Genomic DNA, 18,364 nt, shown 5'->3' on the forward strand with positions numbered 1-18,364 from the left:
TTAGTCTACAGTAAGGCATGTTGAATTGCAAGAGTGCAATGTCAGTCGGAATTGAAGGCAGTAAGCTAAGTTATGCATATCAGGGTGATATGTTGGCTGTTTGAAGTGTTCACTTAGGCACAAAGTGGGTTGGAGAAAGGACTTGTGATGCGGATGCAATCGAATGAGGACCATTGGTTTAAGGTTAGTCAAAAGAGTACTGTCAAATTTCAGAAGAGTTCTGAAAATGCATGGCAATAGATCACAAAAGCATTTGGGTGTTGAGATGTGAATGAAGTGGAGATTGAAGCATAGTCGACGATGCGACAATGAAGTTGGAATTCATAGGCTTAATGGCAAAGAAAACAAACTAAGTTGTGGCGTAAAGTACTAGGCAGGAAAGTTTTGGCAAGGTTTAAGGCCAAACAAAGTTGTTGATTTCTGAAAGTGGCTCAGATGCGTACAAGGCCAAAGAGAATTCAGTAGAGGCCGAACTGATGTTGCATTCACCGAGGACGTTGAATGGATTGGGTGGGGGAGGTCTATGACATGGCTCAACAGTTAAGCACAACAGTGGCGCATTACTGTGAATGTAGCCTGGCAGATGGAGTTGCATATGCCGATGATGTAGCCCCAACATGTCTGAGACAAGAAAGGCTACTTAGCACATACAACAACTATGAGATAGTGTTGTATATCCTTATTCATAGTTGGCCAGCTCAAGGAAGGAATAAAGGATGAATTGCAAGTCATGGGATGACTTTGGCATAGTCCTAAGCTTTGGCCAAGGCTTGGATTATGCATATGCAACAATGGCGGGGCCAAACGCGCCATTGGTATCAATTGCTCAGGCAAAAGGAATGCAAGTGATGCATATGAAGTATGAAGTTGATCTAAGCAAGTTAAAACTTAGTTGGCATGATATTTGGATGTTGACATCCAAATGAGCTGAGTGTGTAGCGGAATGAACAAAGCGCAACCATTGCTGAACACTTGGCAGAAGTTCAAGTTGGATGAAGCATAATCATTGTCAAGTACTTGGTATAGTCCAAGAGTGAGTGAAGCACAATCATTGTCGGACATTGACAGGGCCAAAGTTTAGTGACGCATAATGATTGTTGGACTTGAGTTCAAGCTGTCAGTTGCGAGTTTGTGTGCATCACACGCATGCCAAAGTGAAAGAGCAAGTTAGGCACGGTTATAAAGTGGATTTATAACCGAGTTTGGCATGACCTAACCGTTTGAAACAGGTGTGGCGCCATTGTGCAAGCCAGCACCAAAGATAGCAGTTAAAAAGTAAGTCTGGCGGTTAGGAAACTGCCCATGGACAGATGGTTGTTCATGGTGCGTGCAACAGAGTTGCATACGGATTTCCCTGGTTCTTGGTATTATAAATAGCCATAGAACCCTTGTAATTGAAGTTGTTCAATAGTTCGAGTGTTGAGGAACCACATTGCAGTAGAGAGTGATTTCTGCATTAGGCTTAGAGAATAAGCTTGTAAGTCCATTGGTTGGACGAGTTTTGTATCTTCCCCTTAAGCTAATAAAAGTGAGTTTGTTGGCTTATGCGTTTGACTTTGGTATTTTGTTGATTCGATAATACTCCCCCAATTTTGTGAAGCATAAACATGGCAGGAACCTCTTTGTAGTATGGGCTACATTGTTTGGTAGTGAAAATCTAAGTAAGTCTTCCATTGCGTACTCAAGGTAGAGTTGGTTGTTTGCATTGGTACAAACTTATAAGGCTGAAATACGAGTGGGTGATAAGAAGAGATCACTGAACCACTGTATTGTTGGGTTATACCTTCGCGAAAAATTGCTTGAAGCATTTGGAGGTGTGACACTAACTATGGTTGGTTACTAACTATGAGGAGGGGTAAAATTGGATTAAAAAGATGAAACTTACCAAACATAGACGGACAAACTCACTTGTCCTTCCATATGGTTTGAATCAAAAGTTGTCTGGATCGGTGGGAAAATTGAAACCTATGGATTTTTATGAGGATACCTCACTTTTTTTCCCCTTTATATATTAATTTGGGAAGAAAAAAAAGTCCAAATTTGAATCTGGACTTTTATAAAAGATTTTTATTAGAGGGAGAGCGAAAAGGGATTCGAGAAACACAACAATCGTAGTTGACTCAGTGATTGGAACCTATTCAGTGTAATTCCCAAACTCGGACCTAACTTCCCCTACCAGATAAACCGATTAACCCCACGTAGGCAAAACTCATACGACCAGCCAAAATCTCCACCACAATCGCCGCCTACTCCTCCACCAATGGCAACTGAAGAGAATTTTTTTTTCTCATCAGCGTTACTTCTTTGAACAGAAAATGAAATTAAGTACTTGAAAGTCACACTCACTGACTATCAAAATCCTAAAATCATTTTGTCAACAATCCAAATCTTAAAGTTCTACACCAGTACCGATAAGAACTTTCCAACTTAATTCACAAAAAGAGAAAAGGTATATATGTATATCCTAAAATTAGTCTAGTATGATGAACTTAGATCACGAAATGCAATTAATATCACAAAATTGTTACAGGGCCTACGGCCCATTGATGTGCGGTCCATCTAGATTCCTGGGATTGTATATAAAGGAAACTATGTAATGGTTCTAATCTAATCTCCTAATAAGATTCTTCTTCTTCTTCCTCTTATCTCTTCATGTTTCACCTCCAATTATCCTCAAACACGTTCTCAAGCACGAAGCTATACTACAGAGCAAGACTGGATTGATTAATTTTTTTTTCTACACGGGTTAACGTCATGCTAATGTGGAAATAGCTGGAATCAAATCAGATAAGTTGGATCTGTTTCGCCCTATAAAAAAATATTTTTTTTCTTTTCCCTAATTTTTGATTCATGTTTTATAACATTTGTATATTAAATCTACGGCGAAAATTGATTTAATCAGGAATTAGGGATTATTTTGATTAATCTTTTACTAATCAGGAATTATTTTGATTATTGTTTCTTTTTATACTGTATGTACACTAATAAGGAATTATTTTGATCATTTTCGTACCACTATATATGTATTAATTAGGAATAATTTTGATTAATCTTAATCTCTGTCTTAATCTAGTTTGTAATTTGGGATTTTCTAAAAATCTAGATCCGTGGAAAATGTGGAGAAGAAAACCAGTCTGTTCGCATTCAGCGGAGAAGAAAAGATACGCAAGTAAAATCTCCACCCAGACCGACCCGGTTCGGCCCACCCCGGACCAACCCGGTCCGGCCCACCCCAAACCCACCCGGATGATGTGTCGTACTTTTTTTCCCTTCGATCGAGAATAGTTTTTGCCAAAGGTTTTTGTTGCTCGACAAGGTTTTTAGCGAGACGACACTAAAAGCATCAAGTATGTTGAGAATAGTATGTTGAAACTGTGTCGTACTCTTTTTACCTTCGATCGAGAATAGTTTTTCCCAAAGGGTTTTGTTGCTCGACAAGGTTTTTAGCGAGACGACACTAAAAGCATCAAGCATGTTGAACGTTGAAGACATAAAGATCGCGTTGATATTATTGAAAATATCTGAATCAAAGAAATGAAACATGATAGTCCTTTAAGCAACGTAACTTCCAGAATCAACAACATGGTCCTATAAACATTCAAGTCACCAAAGTAAAGTGCAATAAACTCTCTTTGACTGCATTAGACTAATGAAAATCGTCTGACATCAGGGGGAGCATCTAATGGTGTGTTGAACTATTTTCCTTCATCGAAGTTACTTTTTCCCACAAGGTTTTGTTACTCGACAAGGTTTTAATGAGACAACAACAAACACCGGGAATTAACTTCCCAACTAAGGGTGTTTTCTTGCTCACAAGGATTTTCTGCCTTAGAAGTTGTGAAACAACTAATCAACTTCAACGAAGCAAAGTGATCATCTACAACTAATCACCTTTACTTGCATCCGTCATGTTGTACTCTTTCCATTTCATCAAGGTTTTTGTCCCGCTGGGTTTCCTTGCAAGGTTTTAATAAGGCAACATATTCGAGTCCAACCATGTTCTAAGTTTGCTTAGTATTGCACTCTTTTTCTTTAGTTCAGGTTTTGTCCCTCTGGGGTTTCCTGACGAAGTTTTAACGAGGCAATTAACTTAGAATCGTCGATCTTTGAAGTTCGTATTGCATGTGATGAACTACATGGAAAGTGCGAGACAACATGTGAAGTAATACATGTGAAGAGTTGTACCAAGGTTTTATCCCGCTGGGTTTTTCCTTGTCAAAGTTTTAATGAGGCAATGGATTTCAGCACAAGTCATCAAGAAGAACGACATTTGAAGAACTACATATGAAGCTCTATGTATAAATTTTTGTTATTGAACCGCACATGGGGGAGTGTTACAGGGCCTACGGCCCATGGATGTGCGGTCCATCTAGATTCCTAGAGTTGTATATAAATAACGCGCGATTGGGGGATACTAAAACTAATTGGGGATATAAATTACTTCCCCCAACCAATAGTGTTTGTTAAGGGGTGTTTTTTGGGGTCGAAAATACAAAACTACCCTTTAAAACAATAAAATCTAAATCAAACATAAAAATACCCTACTCCCTTTTAAGTTCGAAACATTCTCACTCCCTTTCAAATTCCCTTCTCCTTACATTCGGTAGGGATGAAGACCATGCCGGTAGTGATGAAGACCATGCCAGTACTGAGTGTCGGTATGGTTATTTAGGATGAAGACCATGCCGGTACTGAGTGCCGGCATGGTTATTTAGGATGAAGATCATGTCGATACTGGGTTCCTCAGTACCGGCATGGTTATTTAGGATGAAGACCATGCCGATACTGAGTTCCGGCATGGTTATTCAGGATGAAGACCATGTCGATACTGAGTTCCGGCATGGTTATTAAGGATAAAGACCATGCCGATACTGAGTTCTGGAATGGTTATTCAGGATGAATACCATGCCGATACTTGTTATTTCAGACAAATTTTTTCTGTATGTTTTTTTCCTCAAACCGGCATGGTTCATTTGGGAATCGACCATGCCGGCACCACTACCGTCATGCTCGTAATACTTTTACCATGCCGGCACTGAGTTTTTCAGGCGTAACAATGGAGGATTCAATGAAAACAAAATCAAATTTCAATACATTAATACTTATACATGGGTAATTGGAGTACTTGTATGTTCAGTTTGTTTACTTTCCTGGGTTGGTTCTTCACCTAAAGCTTCATGATCATAAATATCTTGATTTAATGTTGTTGCATCAACAAATTCAACGTTAATGATTTATACTAATCATCATCAAACGAACCTATTAACATAACTAATTATAATTAATCATTAAACATGATTAGTGAGGGGATGATTATGAATTAGTTAAAATACATGGATATGGGGTGACCTTGCTTTACTATTTAAATCATGTTTTTGTATTTTTCCTCTATCCCCCAATCGCGCGTTCTATATAAAGGAAACTATGTAATGGTTCTAATCTAATCTCCTAATAACATTCTTCTTCTTCTTCGTCTTATCTCTCCATGTTTCACCTTTAATTCTCCTCAAAAAAAAAAACGCAATTATTTGCTTAAATGATCGTGATGAATTACAATGACGTGAAATTTAAAAATTGTATTCAACTTATGGCACATGAATGAAATCCCTATTAAGATTGTCAAAATTTATGAGGTTGGAAATTTCTGTTTTTAGTCTTAGGAGATTAAGAAGTTGCAGAAATACAATAACCTACTTATGTTGGTGATGAAGATATTTTGTTTTGGTGTATCTAGTCCATAAGTTTCGGCAGTGGAATCAATGGCGGTGTTGGCGATGGGAATTGATGGAAGTAGGTTTAGTTTTTCTTCGGGAACGGTTAGAAGTTTAACATGGCCAGTGGGTTTATTTGGCAAGGAAGATTAGTCTGGATTAGAAAAATACATCGACTAGGTAACAAATAGCGAGTCAACTATGATTTTCGCTCTCCTCGAATCACTTTTTGTTGTCCCTCTAACAAAAATCTTCATAAAATTTCAAACACGATGAGTTAGGTTTTCCTTTTGAGTTTGTAATTTTTAAACCGATCATATGTTGCCAAGTGTCCTCACCTACATATTGTCACGTCATGAACTCCAAATTGAAATTGGTTTCCTTTTTTAATCTTTTTTTCTATTCTTTTTAAACCAATCATATGCTGCCAAGGCCAAAATGCTCGTTTCATAAAACTCAAAAAAACTTATTTCGACCAATATGAAGCGAGGGTTTCCTCACCGTTCTACGTGGGAGCTTTATTTATCTAGGCCTTTAAGTCTTTAGATGTAAGAATTTTTTTAGCTCTGATTTAGGTACAACATTAATATATCAGTATCAAGAAACACAATCAATACTTAGTTATTTCTGAATTGGACAACATCAATAAGAGCAACATAGCACGATACACAATACTAGAATACATGTTAAGAAGAAAGAAATAGAAAGCATCAAGTTATCAAAATTGATTTCATGACTTAGGCCGGTTCCTATAGAAACTGGCTAAACCCTCCATTTTCCATGCCAGCTGGCCTGGCAAACTGGCCGAGCCACTATGAGAGAAAACATAAGCGGTCGAGTCTCCACCGAACGGTTGAGCAAAGACTGACCGGCCTTAAGAAGACCGCTAGAGGTCGAGACTCGACCGTTAACGATCTCTTTAAAACCGGTCGGTCTTGTAATCGTCGGTTATCAAATAGTGAAATAACGACTATCCCCCCCCCCCCACGTTTCCCTATAAATTCATCCCATTCAGTTCAATTTAATCACACCTAATTTTCTCATTAACTCTATCTTACTCACTCTTTTGTACCTTAATCATCTGTTTAATTTTTTTTTCCAACTCAATGGATATGGATTCTTCTGACGAAGAAGTGCGTATTCATATGGATCAATTTGAAGAACACCAACGAATATTCGTTCAGGGTTGAATCAAATTGATGATGAGTCAGATGAAGATAAAGAACTAACCAACAACTTGATGCAGCTATATTCATCGGGGCAAATACCTAGATATCCAGAGCCAAGAGAAGTCTTCACAAGAAGATATACGTACCGGGTTCGGGATGAATGGCACGAGAAGCTGATGCACGATTATTTTCTTCCTGACTATGCGTTCTCTGATAAAAATTTCCAAGACCGATTTCGCATGCCCAGACATTTGGTGCTAAAGATTATTGGTGAGCTTTTCCATGTAGAACCTCAATTTAATTATCAGTATGATGCACTGAATATTAGGGGTCATAGCCCTGAACAAAAGGTTACTTCGGCTTTGAGGATTTTAGGATATGGCAGACCTCCGGATTCTAATGATGAGTACCTTCGCATTGGCAAAACAACTGCATACAAGTATCTTGCTTTGTTTTGCGAAACAATGATTAATCATTTTGGTCCTACCTATTTATGAAAACCAACTGATGCAGATGTTAGAGAAATATCAAAGCAGAATCAGGAAAGGGGATTTCCTGGAATGCTGGGTAGTCTTGACTGCATGCATTGGGTATGGACCGGATGCCCTACCTATTGGTCCGGTCATTATAAGGGTCACTGCGTAAAACCAACAGTGATCCTTGAGGCTGCTGCTTCTTATGATTGTTGGATATGGCACACTTTTTTTGGTCTCCCGGGATCTCGAAACGATATAAATGTTTTATACAGATCATCTTTGTTTGAAGATTTTAAAGTATGGAATTTCTCCTCAGGTAAATTTCAGTATTAACGGGAATCACTACACTCATGGTTATTATCTTGCAGATGAAATTTATCCAAAATGGTCAACTTTAGTTCAATGTTACCATCAGCCACCTGCCGGTGAAATGGGTCGTTCATACTCGTATTTCAATAGTAAACAAATGAATCTGAGAAAGGATGTGGAACGGGCTTTTGGAATTCTGAAGCGGAAGTTCGCAATCGTTTGTGGGCCTTATCGTGGTTTAAGTGCTCGTGAAATGCATAAGACTATGCTGACCTGCATCATTATGCATAACATGGTTATTCAGGAGACCCGTCGTAATAAGAATTGTTAAATCACTGCTCGGTTGAACCCACTAGCGTTGGTATGTCAAGTTAGTTTTCAATTTTAGTTGCCAAAATGCATTCTTGATTTAGCATACTAAAGATAGTTTCGGACTAGATTATGCTTAAGAAGTTGAATCGAAGCTATCCTTAAAAGATGAAGATTGAAGACTGCAAGAAGACATCAACAAGTACTTCATCAACAAAGGTATGTGATTGATTTCATTTGGATTCTTGTTCAATTCTACCTTTCTAATCTATCAAGATATATGCTCACTCTACGGAACAATTCCGATGACGGTAAATGTACATTTATGTATATAGACTTGAGGTTATTTGATTCATGACCTTGGAGACAATAACCTTTATCCTTATAAAGAATTTCATGTTATAGTGAATGAGCTTATGAATCCAACGAGCCAAGAATCACTCAATTCCGAGTTATAACGATGAAGTTATGAGTGATTTATTAAAGTAACAATCATAAGTGTTGTTGTAATTGTTACAGTTCGTTAGTAGGAAACAATCCATGGGCTGTTTGTAACAGTTCACGGACTTGGGCCCAATTACGTGACTAGAAGTCTTTTTAGTCAAATTGGTGATGTTTCCTTGTCTAGGCAATATGGCTATCTAAACATATTTGATTACCATATTAAAGTGTTTGTGATAACTTTTAATTCCTGCCTAAGTTAAAATGTGATTTATTCACATAAATAAATATTTGCTAATTAATTATTTATTTAATTATTTATGCATAATATTTGTAACTTAGGAAAGACTCCCATATTTAGGAGAGTCTTGAAAAAGGAAAATATTTGTGCTTAGCTTCCAAGCTATTGTTCACTATAAATAAAGGGTTCGTGAGTATACACGTTTTTCATCCCCTTTGGAAAATTGACGTAATCTTTGCAGGTTGTTTCCTTGTCTTATGTTCTTCGTGAACAAGAGTGAGATAAAAGTCTTTGTATTGGGGATCACAAAGCCGAGTTGGATTTAATCTTCGTGATTGATCACACAACTTGTAATCTAGGTTTTTCACCTCTTGTCTATTCTAAGGTTTTCTCTACTAATATAAAATCATTCAAGAGTTGTTGATCATAACCCTAGGTTTTGATAGATTTCAGTTTCCGATCGTATACCAACACTTGTTAGTCGAAATCGGAAGCTAGAAAGAAAACTTCGATTAAGGTATCTCGTAAAAATCCTTAAGAAGTTTTAAACAAGATATCTCTAGATTTACTCTAGTTGTTCTTGTTGTAGAATTATTAGGGTTTTCTTAACTTGGAAATTGATATTTGGAATCACCCAAGTTTATTTACGGAAATCAGGTTCACTGACTCCTTGTGTGTACGTATATTGATTGTAATTTAAACCCTAATCTACAAGTTTGTTTGATATTACTTTTACCTAGTAATTGCTTTTATCAAAATAAACACAAGATTTAAAAAACCTTGATTCACATCTAAAGGGAAATCAAACCGGTGTTTTATGCAAACAAAATATCAAATCGTATCAATCGTGTTAGTTTATCTTTTAAAGAGAACTTTTGGTTCTGCTAGAAGATTTATGTGAAGAGTTCCTAAAGAGAATCGGTATTCTGCTAGGAGTTCTACAAGTGCTGAAGAAGGTATTACATCTAGTCCGAATAGGTAGTAGGAAATTGGCGTAACATCTTATAATCAGTGTGTGTTTATTCTGGACTAGATCCCGGGGTTTTTCTGCATTTGCGGTTTCCTCGTTAACAAAATTATGGTGTCTGTGTTATTTCTTTTCCGTATTATATTTTATTTATATAATAGAAATATCACATGTTGTACTTAAGATCAATCATTTCTTGTATCCGGCCTTAGGGTTGTTGAGTGAATTGATTGACACTTGAACATTGGTCTTTGGTACCGTTAAAGTTAATCCTCTTATATTCAATTGGGCTCGCAAATCCCTATTTGTTGATTGCGGATTGAATCAAGAGATAGAGATATAAAACTCTTTGATATACTTTTTATAGATTGAGTCTTACTGTCTAGTTGATTCTCTTGAAAGTATATTGGAGTTTGTCTATTCAGATTGCCAAACAAAATATTGGGTGTGGTTGTTAGACTCCCGCTTTTTCAAGGATTGGACTAACCATCAAGATGAAGAGTTAAGGCCTGAGATTATACCATCTAGAGGATTACCTGCAAGGAACTATACGCAAATGACCAGTCATATTGAGAACAGAACTCTGTATAACAGGTTGAGGGAAGATCTCAGAGCGAATCTGTGGGCTGAGTTTCGAAGAGATGGGGGGCGAATTGATTAGTGTTTGTTTCATTTGTTTTTGTTTTTTATTATTATTTCATTTGTTATTTATTTTTATTTTTTTAAATTGTTTAAGTTTCATTTGTTGTTCCATAATTTTGTTTTGTAGTTGTTTTTTAAGTTAAAATTTTTTAACGGTCATTAAAAGTAGTGGTCTAGACTTCAACGCTAGCGGTCTAGACTCAACCGCTAGCATTCCTTATCAATCCTTCACTTCATCCATTTCAAACTCACACATCACTTCTCTACAAAAACTTCTCTACCTTTTGGTTAAATTATGGATGATCCTAGATTCACTGAAGATGAAGATTTATCTCTTTGTAGAAACTATGTAATAGACTACCCGAAGAGAGGTGAAGAACGACGTATGAACGGTTTACCTAGTATGAGTTATCTGGGTAAAATTCATGATGCCTTCTGCACAGAGATAGGTAATCCTCATAACCGGGATCGTGCTTCTTTGTTTTGCCGATTCATGGATATCAAAAAAGAGCTTGTGGATTTTATATCTATGAAAAGGATTGTCACTCGATACCGTCTTAGAGGTGAGACTAATGCTGAATTGGGAATACGAACTCGAGACGAGTGGCGAAGATGGAAACGAAAAGATTTCGAATACGAAGCGCATTACCAAATTCTTAAGGAGTTTTTAATAACTCGTATGGGATGTTAAGCTTAATAATGTTTTCATGGATGTTGTCAAGTTTAAGTTTTAATGTAATGCAAAAAATTTAGTTTAAGTTTTAATGTAATGAAAAAAATAGAACAATTTGTAATGAAAAAACCAGAACAATTTCATTCACCATAACCAAACTACTACATATTCATTAAAATTAAAGATGATATATTAATTAATTAAGTGGCACTACTTCGTCGTCGTTTTCATCATCCTCATCTTCAGCTTGAACCCCAAATTGTTTTTCCATGTTTCTCTTGTTTCTTTTTTCTTCCAATTCCTCTGTTATCCCGTCAATCTACATCTCTCATACCATCAATTGTCTGGCATTCATTTTTTCGGTGCCTGCATTTAGAATCTTATTCTTGTCATAGTCTGAAACAAATTTTTCTTGAGTTAGTCGATGTTTTTTCATCTCCTTAGTCAAGAACTTGCGATCTACAACTCTTTGTTTTTCGACGACCTTCTGATGCTCTATCAAAGTTTCAATAGTACTACTACCTCCTTCACTTGCTTCTCCTTCTTGGGCAGCTTTTCTCGCTGCTCTTGCATGATTTCTTCCTAACAATTTTCTCTTAATTACAGTATTGACATTCAAGTTGGAATTGTTGTTTCTGGTGGTTTCTGGTGAAGAAAATGGATTATCTGAAGGGGTATGAGATGATTGAGATGGTTGTGAAGCTGGCGTTGAAGGTGGAGAAGTGTATGGTGAACTTGCAGATACATTCTGCATGTTTTCTAACACTTATGGATTATATTTAGGCAACACTTTCAAAATATGATAACAACTTTCATAAGCAAAATTTATCCCATGTTTATGGTGTCAATCAGTTCGGCACTTTCGTTCGAGATCAACATCAACAAGACCGCTCTCTCGACCACGAGCAGCTTGCATTAGAGAAGCGACATACAAGGCAACTTGGGCGTTGATTGTAACAAAGCGACCGGACAATCCATTTGCATCACGCTCGTTGATGTTCATAGTTTCGTTTCGAAAGTTAGTAAATATGTTATCCCACAACTTGGTAGATTGTTGACTGGCACCATCGATACTATCTTGTGTAAAGAACACATAGTTTCTGCAAATGCTTTCATCTTCGGCTACGGTAAATTTTGGACCCCTAATCTTCTTCTTTTGTTGTTTAGATTGAGTATTAGATTGAGACATATTAAAGAAATTGTACAATACAAGTGAATGAAATAGTTAGATGATGAAATTTATTTTAGATTAACAAATGTGAAGAATATAGAAGAGAAGGTGTGAGTTAAAATGGTAGAGGAGTACGGTATTTATAGGGGGGGAGAATTATGGCCGTTGGATCCGATTATACTCAGCGGTGCAAACTAAACCGGCCGGTCTTATAAAACCCGGTAGCGGTGCTGTAAACACCTAACGGTGTAAACTGGACCGAGCAGTCGAGACTCGACCGCTCGGTGAAAACTTGACCTGGCCTGGCTAAGTGGCAAATTTGCCACCCATAGGAAGGGGCCTTAGCTTCTACTTCTTCTTTTTTTGGCATAACACATTTTTTTTTTTGGTTTAATATATTAATTAAGAGGCTAAAATTTTTTTTTTTTGGTTTAATATATTAATTAAGAGGCTAAAAGAGGACTTCATCATCGGTCAATTCACTCGATAGCAATGTGGATGCCACCCCAAAAGGAGAGTCATGCTTAGTCAACATGCCACCAAATATATCCTTGCTTAATTAGAACCAAGCACGGATTAACTTGAGCTAAGCCTGATTTGTTGTTAAACCAACATAAAGTCTAACAGTCTCAACCATCTGGTGAACATGGTTGGTATTGTTTGGATAAAATTATTCAGCTTGTCGCCAAGGTGATTGAAATATAGCCAAAAGGTGGCAACACAAGCAGTTACACATTCATCAAGCTTATAATTTGCTGGCCATCCACCAAAACGAAACAAAATTATTTTACAAACATCAAAATATTGAAATTCTACTTCAGTTCTGCAAGAATTACACTACACTTGATACGTGCAACAAACCCTATGGTGAGTTCCCAACTTGGCGAGTTACCCTATAAGAAAAGTGATTTTTAAGGCTTGGAGAAGCAACCGCAATTGTTGACTGCTGCTTGCAAGGCTCAGAGGAGCAACCCCAGAGATTAAACCGCAACCGTAAGCCCTGGACAACTGCCCAGCTTGCTCAGCACCAAGGCCGGGCCTGCCTCTCTGCTTAGCATCTTTACCAGAGTAGACTATATATATAAATACCAGGTCTCTGTCTCCACTTATGTGCCGGTTGGGTGCACGAAACTCAGACCCAACTGCCTCCTCACATGCTCAGGTATCAACCTGTTAATTAGCTCAGGGGAGGCCCCAGATAACTGCAATCAAAGGAAACATCAATAAAAGCGAACTGGTTAGTGGTTAATGGGATAAAACAACTCTCACGGGAAGGAGAAAAAATTAACCCAAGGAAACGAAAAAACAATGACATACTTCTTGTTTAAAGTTGAAGAGAGGAGGCAAAGGTCGGCCATTTGGCAGACGGGCATTGGGTTCACGGAGCTCATCAAAGAAAGGATGAGAACATGCTTCTAGCTGCAAAAGACAGATTTCAAGTTCCACCAAAAACATTACATCAGTTTCATGGTGAATAATAGCATTGTCACAAAAGCATTTGACGGGATAAAAACTGTAAGGAAAAAAAAACAACCCAAACTGTGAAAAACGCCTGCAAAGATGCAAATTAGAACAGTATAACTGATGTAGTTGTGATAATTATAGAAAATGTGAAGGTAGCTTTAGGTGGTTATAGAGGAAATAAACTTGGAATAGCTTACCGCAGTGCATCGGAGACTTGGTGAATACTGTAGTAGTCGGGAAGCAAGATCAATTGCTTCTGGGGGCATCCTTTTGTGGAAAACCTGGATGCAGAAAGTAAAGATAAATACAAACACTTGAGGAAATCAGTTGATATCTGAAGTAAGCTGGCAAGGCCATGTCGAATGACTCATTTCCTTCAACAAAAGAGCAATGTTGTATCCCAATGACTTGCCTATAAACATATATTCTAAACTTTAGTTGAGATTAATGTCTATTACCAACTTAATTGCACATATCCACTACTGTTATAACAAACGAAACCACAAATGCAGCTCCAAGGGGAAACACTCTTACATGGCTAACACATTATCCAATAAAGATGTTATAGAGTGCATGTCTACCCATATTTACTGAACATACATCAATTTTAATACAGAACAAAAAAAATATATGAAAGAAAACAGTTTAAGAAAAACTGAAGATGCTAAACTACGAAACATATACCTTGTGCCACGGGTGTGCTTTAATCTGTGGAAACCTAAATTCTGTGTAATTTGGATTCATACAGCGAATTTCCTCACGAGTTGGAGTACCAAGGACCTGAAAGAGAGCATCGAATAAGTTACTATCATTACTCAAAACAGCATGGTTTGTCATATTACCAAAATGAAAAAGAAGTAATACCTTGATGATCTCAACAAGTTGATCTACCGCGCTTTCTCCTGGAAACAAGGGCTAAGAAAAGATTGAAATGAAGGCGTCAGCTTGTCAGATTAATGTAAACATACTTGTACGTACATTTTCAAGATGCCTAATGCTTAACAAGTTCTGAGTCTTATGACCTGGCCTAGAAGAAGCTCAGCAAGCACACAACCAGCTGACCAAATATCTATGGATGTTGTATATTCAGTGGCACCAAATATGAGTTCTGGGGCCCGGTAATAGCGAGAGCATATATATGATATATTTGCTTCACCTTTAACCTGGTAAAAGTCAATAATTCAATTAAAAAGTAATAGTAACTAATAACAATAAAGAAAGATCAATAAATAATTGTTTATATCTTTCTAGTTTCTTCATTAAAATATTCAAAGAACCAATCAACTTTAAAAAAAAAAACGACGAGAAAAACGAGCCTTGGAATTTCGAACTAAAAATTGCATTATCAACAAATCCAAAACCAGAAAACAGATACTAAATAACAATAAGAAGAGAAACTAATCTATACCATGCCGTACTGCTATTTGTAATCCCCGAACAACCAAAACATCAAGACATGGTGCAAAACTACAAGAAATCACTCTATAGTCTATCCTTACTTTATTTCAACCTCAATATGCAACCAACACCCACAAACCACCTTAAAAAATTTAAAAGCACGTGAACTTTCAGCAAAGAATAGACCTTAACTGATAAGGCATGATGAGACTTAAAACAGTATGCTTTTTAACTCTCACCCAGATTAGCTTTACATTTCATCTTTCACCTGGGATTGGTTATTAACTTATTTTATATAATAATGCTTGGAAGCGAAGTTCCATGTCAGGCAAGTTCCTAAATGTATTACTATGGAAGAATTATTAAATCAGGCCCAAACTTTAATTAATAAACCAGGCTTGTATCTAGCAGATATATGGATTATATGAAGATCTATATGATATATCTACTCCACCGAGTTCGGAAGGAATTTTCATGCTTCACTGATGTGATGAAAAACCTAAACTGGCGGAAAACAACAAAACAAGAAAAGGACATAGTAGAAACAGGGGATGCACATACCAACACTTTAGCGCTTCCAAAATCACAAAGCTTGACTTGGTGCGTAAGAGGGTCAACCTGTAAGAAAGTCCATTTGAGATTATGGAACCATGTCTATTTCATTAATTAAGCAAATGAACATCAAATTGAAAGAGAAACACATACCAGAAGATTTTGAGGCTTCACATCTCTATGTGAAACTCCGTGGACACTGTGAATATAAGCTAGGCCTCTAAAAATCTGGACCACATTTTTTACTCAACATAAGTGAATGGAAGAAGGATACTGCCACAAACCATATCCAATAAGAACACAAGACTTACTTGATAGGTATAGAGTTTCACATAGATGAGAGGCATCCTCTGGTTCACATTGCTGTAGTGCTTCAAAACTCGATACACAGTTTCAGGGACATATTCCATAACCAGGTTGAGAAACAGTTCATTTCTACTTGTTGTGGAAAAGAAGCAGTGCTTCAGGGTGACCACATTTGGGTGATCCATCGAACGCATTAACTGCAACTCACGATTTTTGTACCGTCTATCTTGCAAGACCTTCTTTATAGCCACAGTCTCTCCAGTTTCCAAGCATTTTGCCTGAGTCACCAGTAGATAAGATAAATAGACTGCAACTGGTAGCAAATAATAACCAAAACACTATCAAACTACGAATATGCACCTGGAACACGATTCCAAAGGACCCAGTCCCCACAACCCGCTCAGCCATGTAGCTGATGGTCTGCAGCAAGTAACAAGAGAGAACGTCAATTCTAAGTGTTCCAGTAAAGATCAGCTTTCACCAAAATGTTGGCACAGATAAAGTTTCAGATGATCGACCAATGACTTGACATTTAATATGCTAAGTCAAAAATATGAAGAATACTCAAGCAAGGTAGCGGCATCTAAAAATCTATCAGTCTTAAAATATGAAAGATAAACTAGAAGATCGTTTTGTACAATCTAGTTCCCACCTGCTTGGGTTCACCATTTTTACCCCCAATGGTGGTAGAAATGATGTGACCAGTGACTTGATCATTTCCCTCAACAACTGCGGCTGATATTTCCTGCAGCATATTACAATGAAACAGGCTTTGATGAACAACATTAACCATGTGAACCAAAAATAGAGGTGGCTAAACAAATCTAATCTTTGAAGAGAAATGAACACCACTGATCACATAACCCTATATTATAACAAAAGATGGAGAAATTATAACCAACCATTAAACTTCAAAAGCGTTAATAGAACTACACAATACCCTAAACTGAATAAAGATGGAAGGTGAAATTGAAATAAAAAGTGAAGTGAAGTCCTCACAGCATAGATGAAGTAGACGTGAATAGCATTGAAAAAAGTATCAAATGCTTGAAAACTTGCAAATGAATTGACACAACTACGAAGAAAGAATCATACTAGTTATGAACTAAGCTAGACAACATTAAAGGTCAAGCAACGGAAAAAGGTAAGAAAAATGACAACGAAAAAAAAAGTAAGAAACACCATGAGAAAGCAAAGTAGAAAGACAAACAAAAAGTTTATTCTCTTCACAAGAAAACCTAAACTCAACAAAAACCATATATACCTAAAAAGAGATCAAACACCTAAACAAGGAAACCCTAGTCATCAGAACAAGAATCATTATTACACGAAAGAAAAATCTAAGAAATGAAACAACAATATTAATATACTAGAAACGACCAGCGAATTTGTTAGAAGAACTAAAAATATGGGAATAATACCTAATAGATCAATAACAAGAAAATGAATAAATTAAGAGATCTCCCTCAGTTTTATCACTTGAGATCGAACTCAAACCAGAAACATCAAAATCTAACTGGAAAAAATGATAAAATCGGAAAAGAAAATTAAAAAAGTACCTTTTCAGTTTCCATTTTAGAAGGATGAGGAGGAACGATCTTTACTGTTCCTCCTTCTCCTTCATCATTTTCTGGTAGATGATTAGGCCCCAGCGGCAACGAAGCCATGTGGTATTACAGCACTCCAAAACAAAACTATTGCCCTAAAAATCTCTTTATATTCTCTCTCTCTGTCTTTCTAAATACAATATCCTACTCTCTCTCTCTCTCTCTCTCATCAACTTTCACACTCCTTTCCCAATTTTTCTTTCTTCTTCTGAATAATTATTAACAAATAGATAAGATTTATGTTGTGATAATATCAGGATGCCGTTTCTGATATTGTCAGGCCACATTCAGGGGAACATTTAGAACTGAGAACGGTATAAATTTATCTGGTAATAGAAATAGTGGGATGGTACTTGATAATTTTACTTTTCTTAGTCTTTTTTGTTCGCTGAAAATTAATGAGGAAACTACTATAATGACCTTCTAACTGAAACAAAGCGTTTATGTTCTGGTGTTTTACTTTGCTCACTGAACTGTAGAAGTTGACACAATAGCTTTCCGGGTTCCGACAAAAGCTGCCTAATTCACATGGAGCTGGTTTAACATGGCTGCTAATACAGGTACATTTACAATGGGTTCCTTCCTTATAAGAGCAAGTCTTATGATGGAATTCATCCATCTTCCTTCTTCCACGCCATCTCAGCACTTGGAACTGTGGATGGAAGCGCAAGTGTAATGGTGGAATAGTAGAAACGCTATTTTTAATGGAGTTAAAAAAAAACGCAATTAAGAATGGAGTTAAAAAATCGCAATTAAGAATTGAGCTTTTTTTTTCAGCCATTAGATTTCAACAACTCATTTTAAATCTACGAATAAAAAAAAATGTCATTCTTAATTGCAGTTTTTTAGCTCCATTCTTAATTGCGTTTAACGCTATTTTTATTGGCGTTCAGATGGATTCCAAGAAACTGTGGAACCTTGCTTGGAT

At 36.9% G+C, this 18,364-nt stretch overlaps 2 protein-coding genes across 2 annotated transcripts; one reads left to right on the top strand and one right to left on the bottom strand.

Moving 5' to 3' along the window:
- Positions 1-5,759: 5,759 nt before the first annotated feature.
- LOC113290694 lies at positions 5,760-7,996 on the top strand. The gene is made up of 4 exons (XM_026540276.1): positions 5,760-5,790; positions 6,896-7,300; positions 7,394-7,470; positions 7,673-7,996. Exons 1-4 carry the CDS (start codon positions 5,760-5,762, stop codon positions 7,994-7,996), a joined length of 837 nt encoding a protein of 278 aa, XP_026396061.1.
- A 4,751-nt stretch (positions 7,997-12,747) lies between these two features.
- LOC113287222 (shaggy-related protein kinase eta) lies at positions 12,748-17,737 on the bottom strand. The gene is made up of 12 exons (XM_026535908.1): positions 17,389-17,737; positions 16,482-16,574; positions 16,190-16,249; positions 15,835-16,107; positions 15,677-15,751; positions 15,533-15,589; positions 14,596-14,736; positions 14,438-14,488; positions 14,258-14,353; positions 13,771-13,854; positions 13,427-13,528; positions 12,748-13,311 (listed from the first exon to the last, which is right to left on the bottom strand). Exons 1-12 carry the CDS (start codon positions 17,494-17,496, stop codon positions 13,216-13,218), a joined length of 1,236 nt encoding a protein of 411 aa, XP_026391693.1. The 5' UTR covers positions 17,497-17,737; the 3' UTR covers positions 12,748-13,215.
- Between the last annotated feature and the right edge of the window lie 627 nt (positions 17,738-18,364).

Source organism: Papaver somniferum, chromosome 6, assembly GCF_003573695.1.
Source record: "Papaver somniferum cultivar HN1 chromosome 6, ASM357369v1, whole genome shotgun sequence".
NCBI classification, from domain to species: domain Eukaryota; kingdom Viridiplantae; phylum Streptophyta; class Magnoliopsida; order Ranunculales; family Papaveraceae; genus Papaver; species Papaver somniferum.

What these genes read in the sequence shown, in the direction of transcription:
- LOC113290694 (XM_026540276.1), top strand. Translation starts at nt 5,760, where the DNA reads ATGGCGGTGTTGGCGATGGGAATTGATGGAA. An exon ending in TGATGAGTACCTTCGCATTG is followed by an intron (nt 7,301 to 7,393) that starts GCAAAACAACTG and finishes CAACTGATGCAG; the next exon opens with ATGTTAGAGAAATATCAAAG. An exon ending in GTCTTGACTGCATGCATTGG is followed by an intron (nt 7,471 to 7,672) that starts GTATGGACCGGA and finishes ATTTCTCCTCAG; the next exon opens with GTAAATTTCAGTATTAACGG.
- LOC113287222 (XM_026535908.1), bottom strand. Translation starts at nt 17,496, where the DNA reads ATGGCTTCGTTGCCGCTGGGGCCTAATCATCTACCAGAAAATGATGAA. An exon ending in CTGAGCTTCTTCTAGGCCAG is followed by an intron (nt 14,489 to 14,595) that starts GTCATAAGACTC and finishes ATCTTTTCTTAG; the next exon opens with CCCTTGTTTCCAGGAGAAAG. An exon ending in TCTTCAACTTTAAACAAGAA is followed by an intron (nt 13,312 to 13,426) that starts GTATGTCATTGT and finishes CTTTGATTGCAG; the next exon opens with TTATCTGGGGCCTCCCCTGA.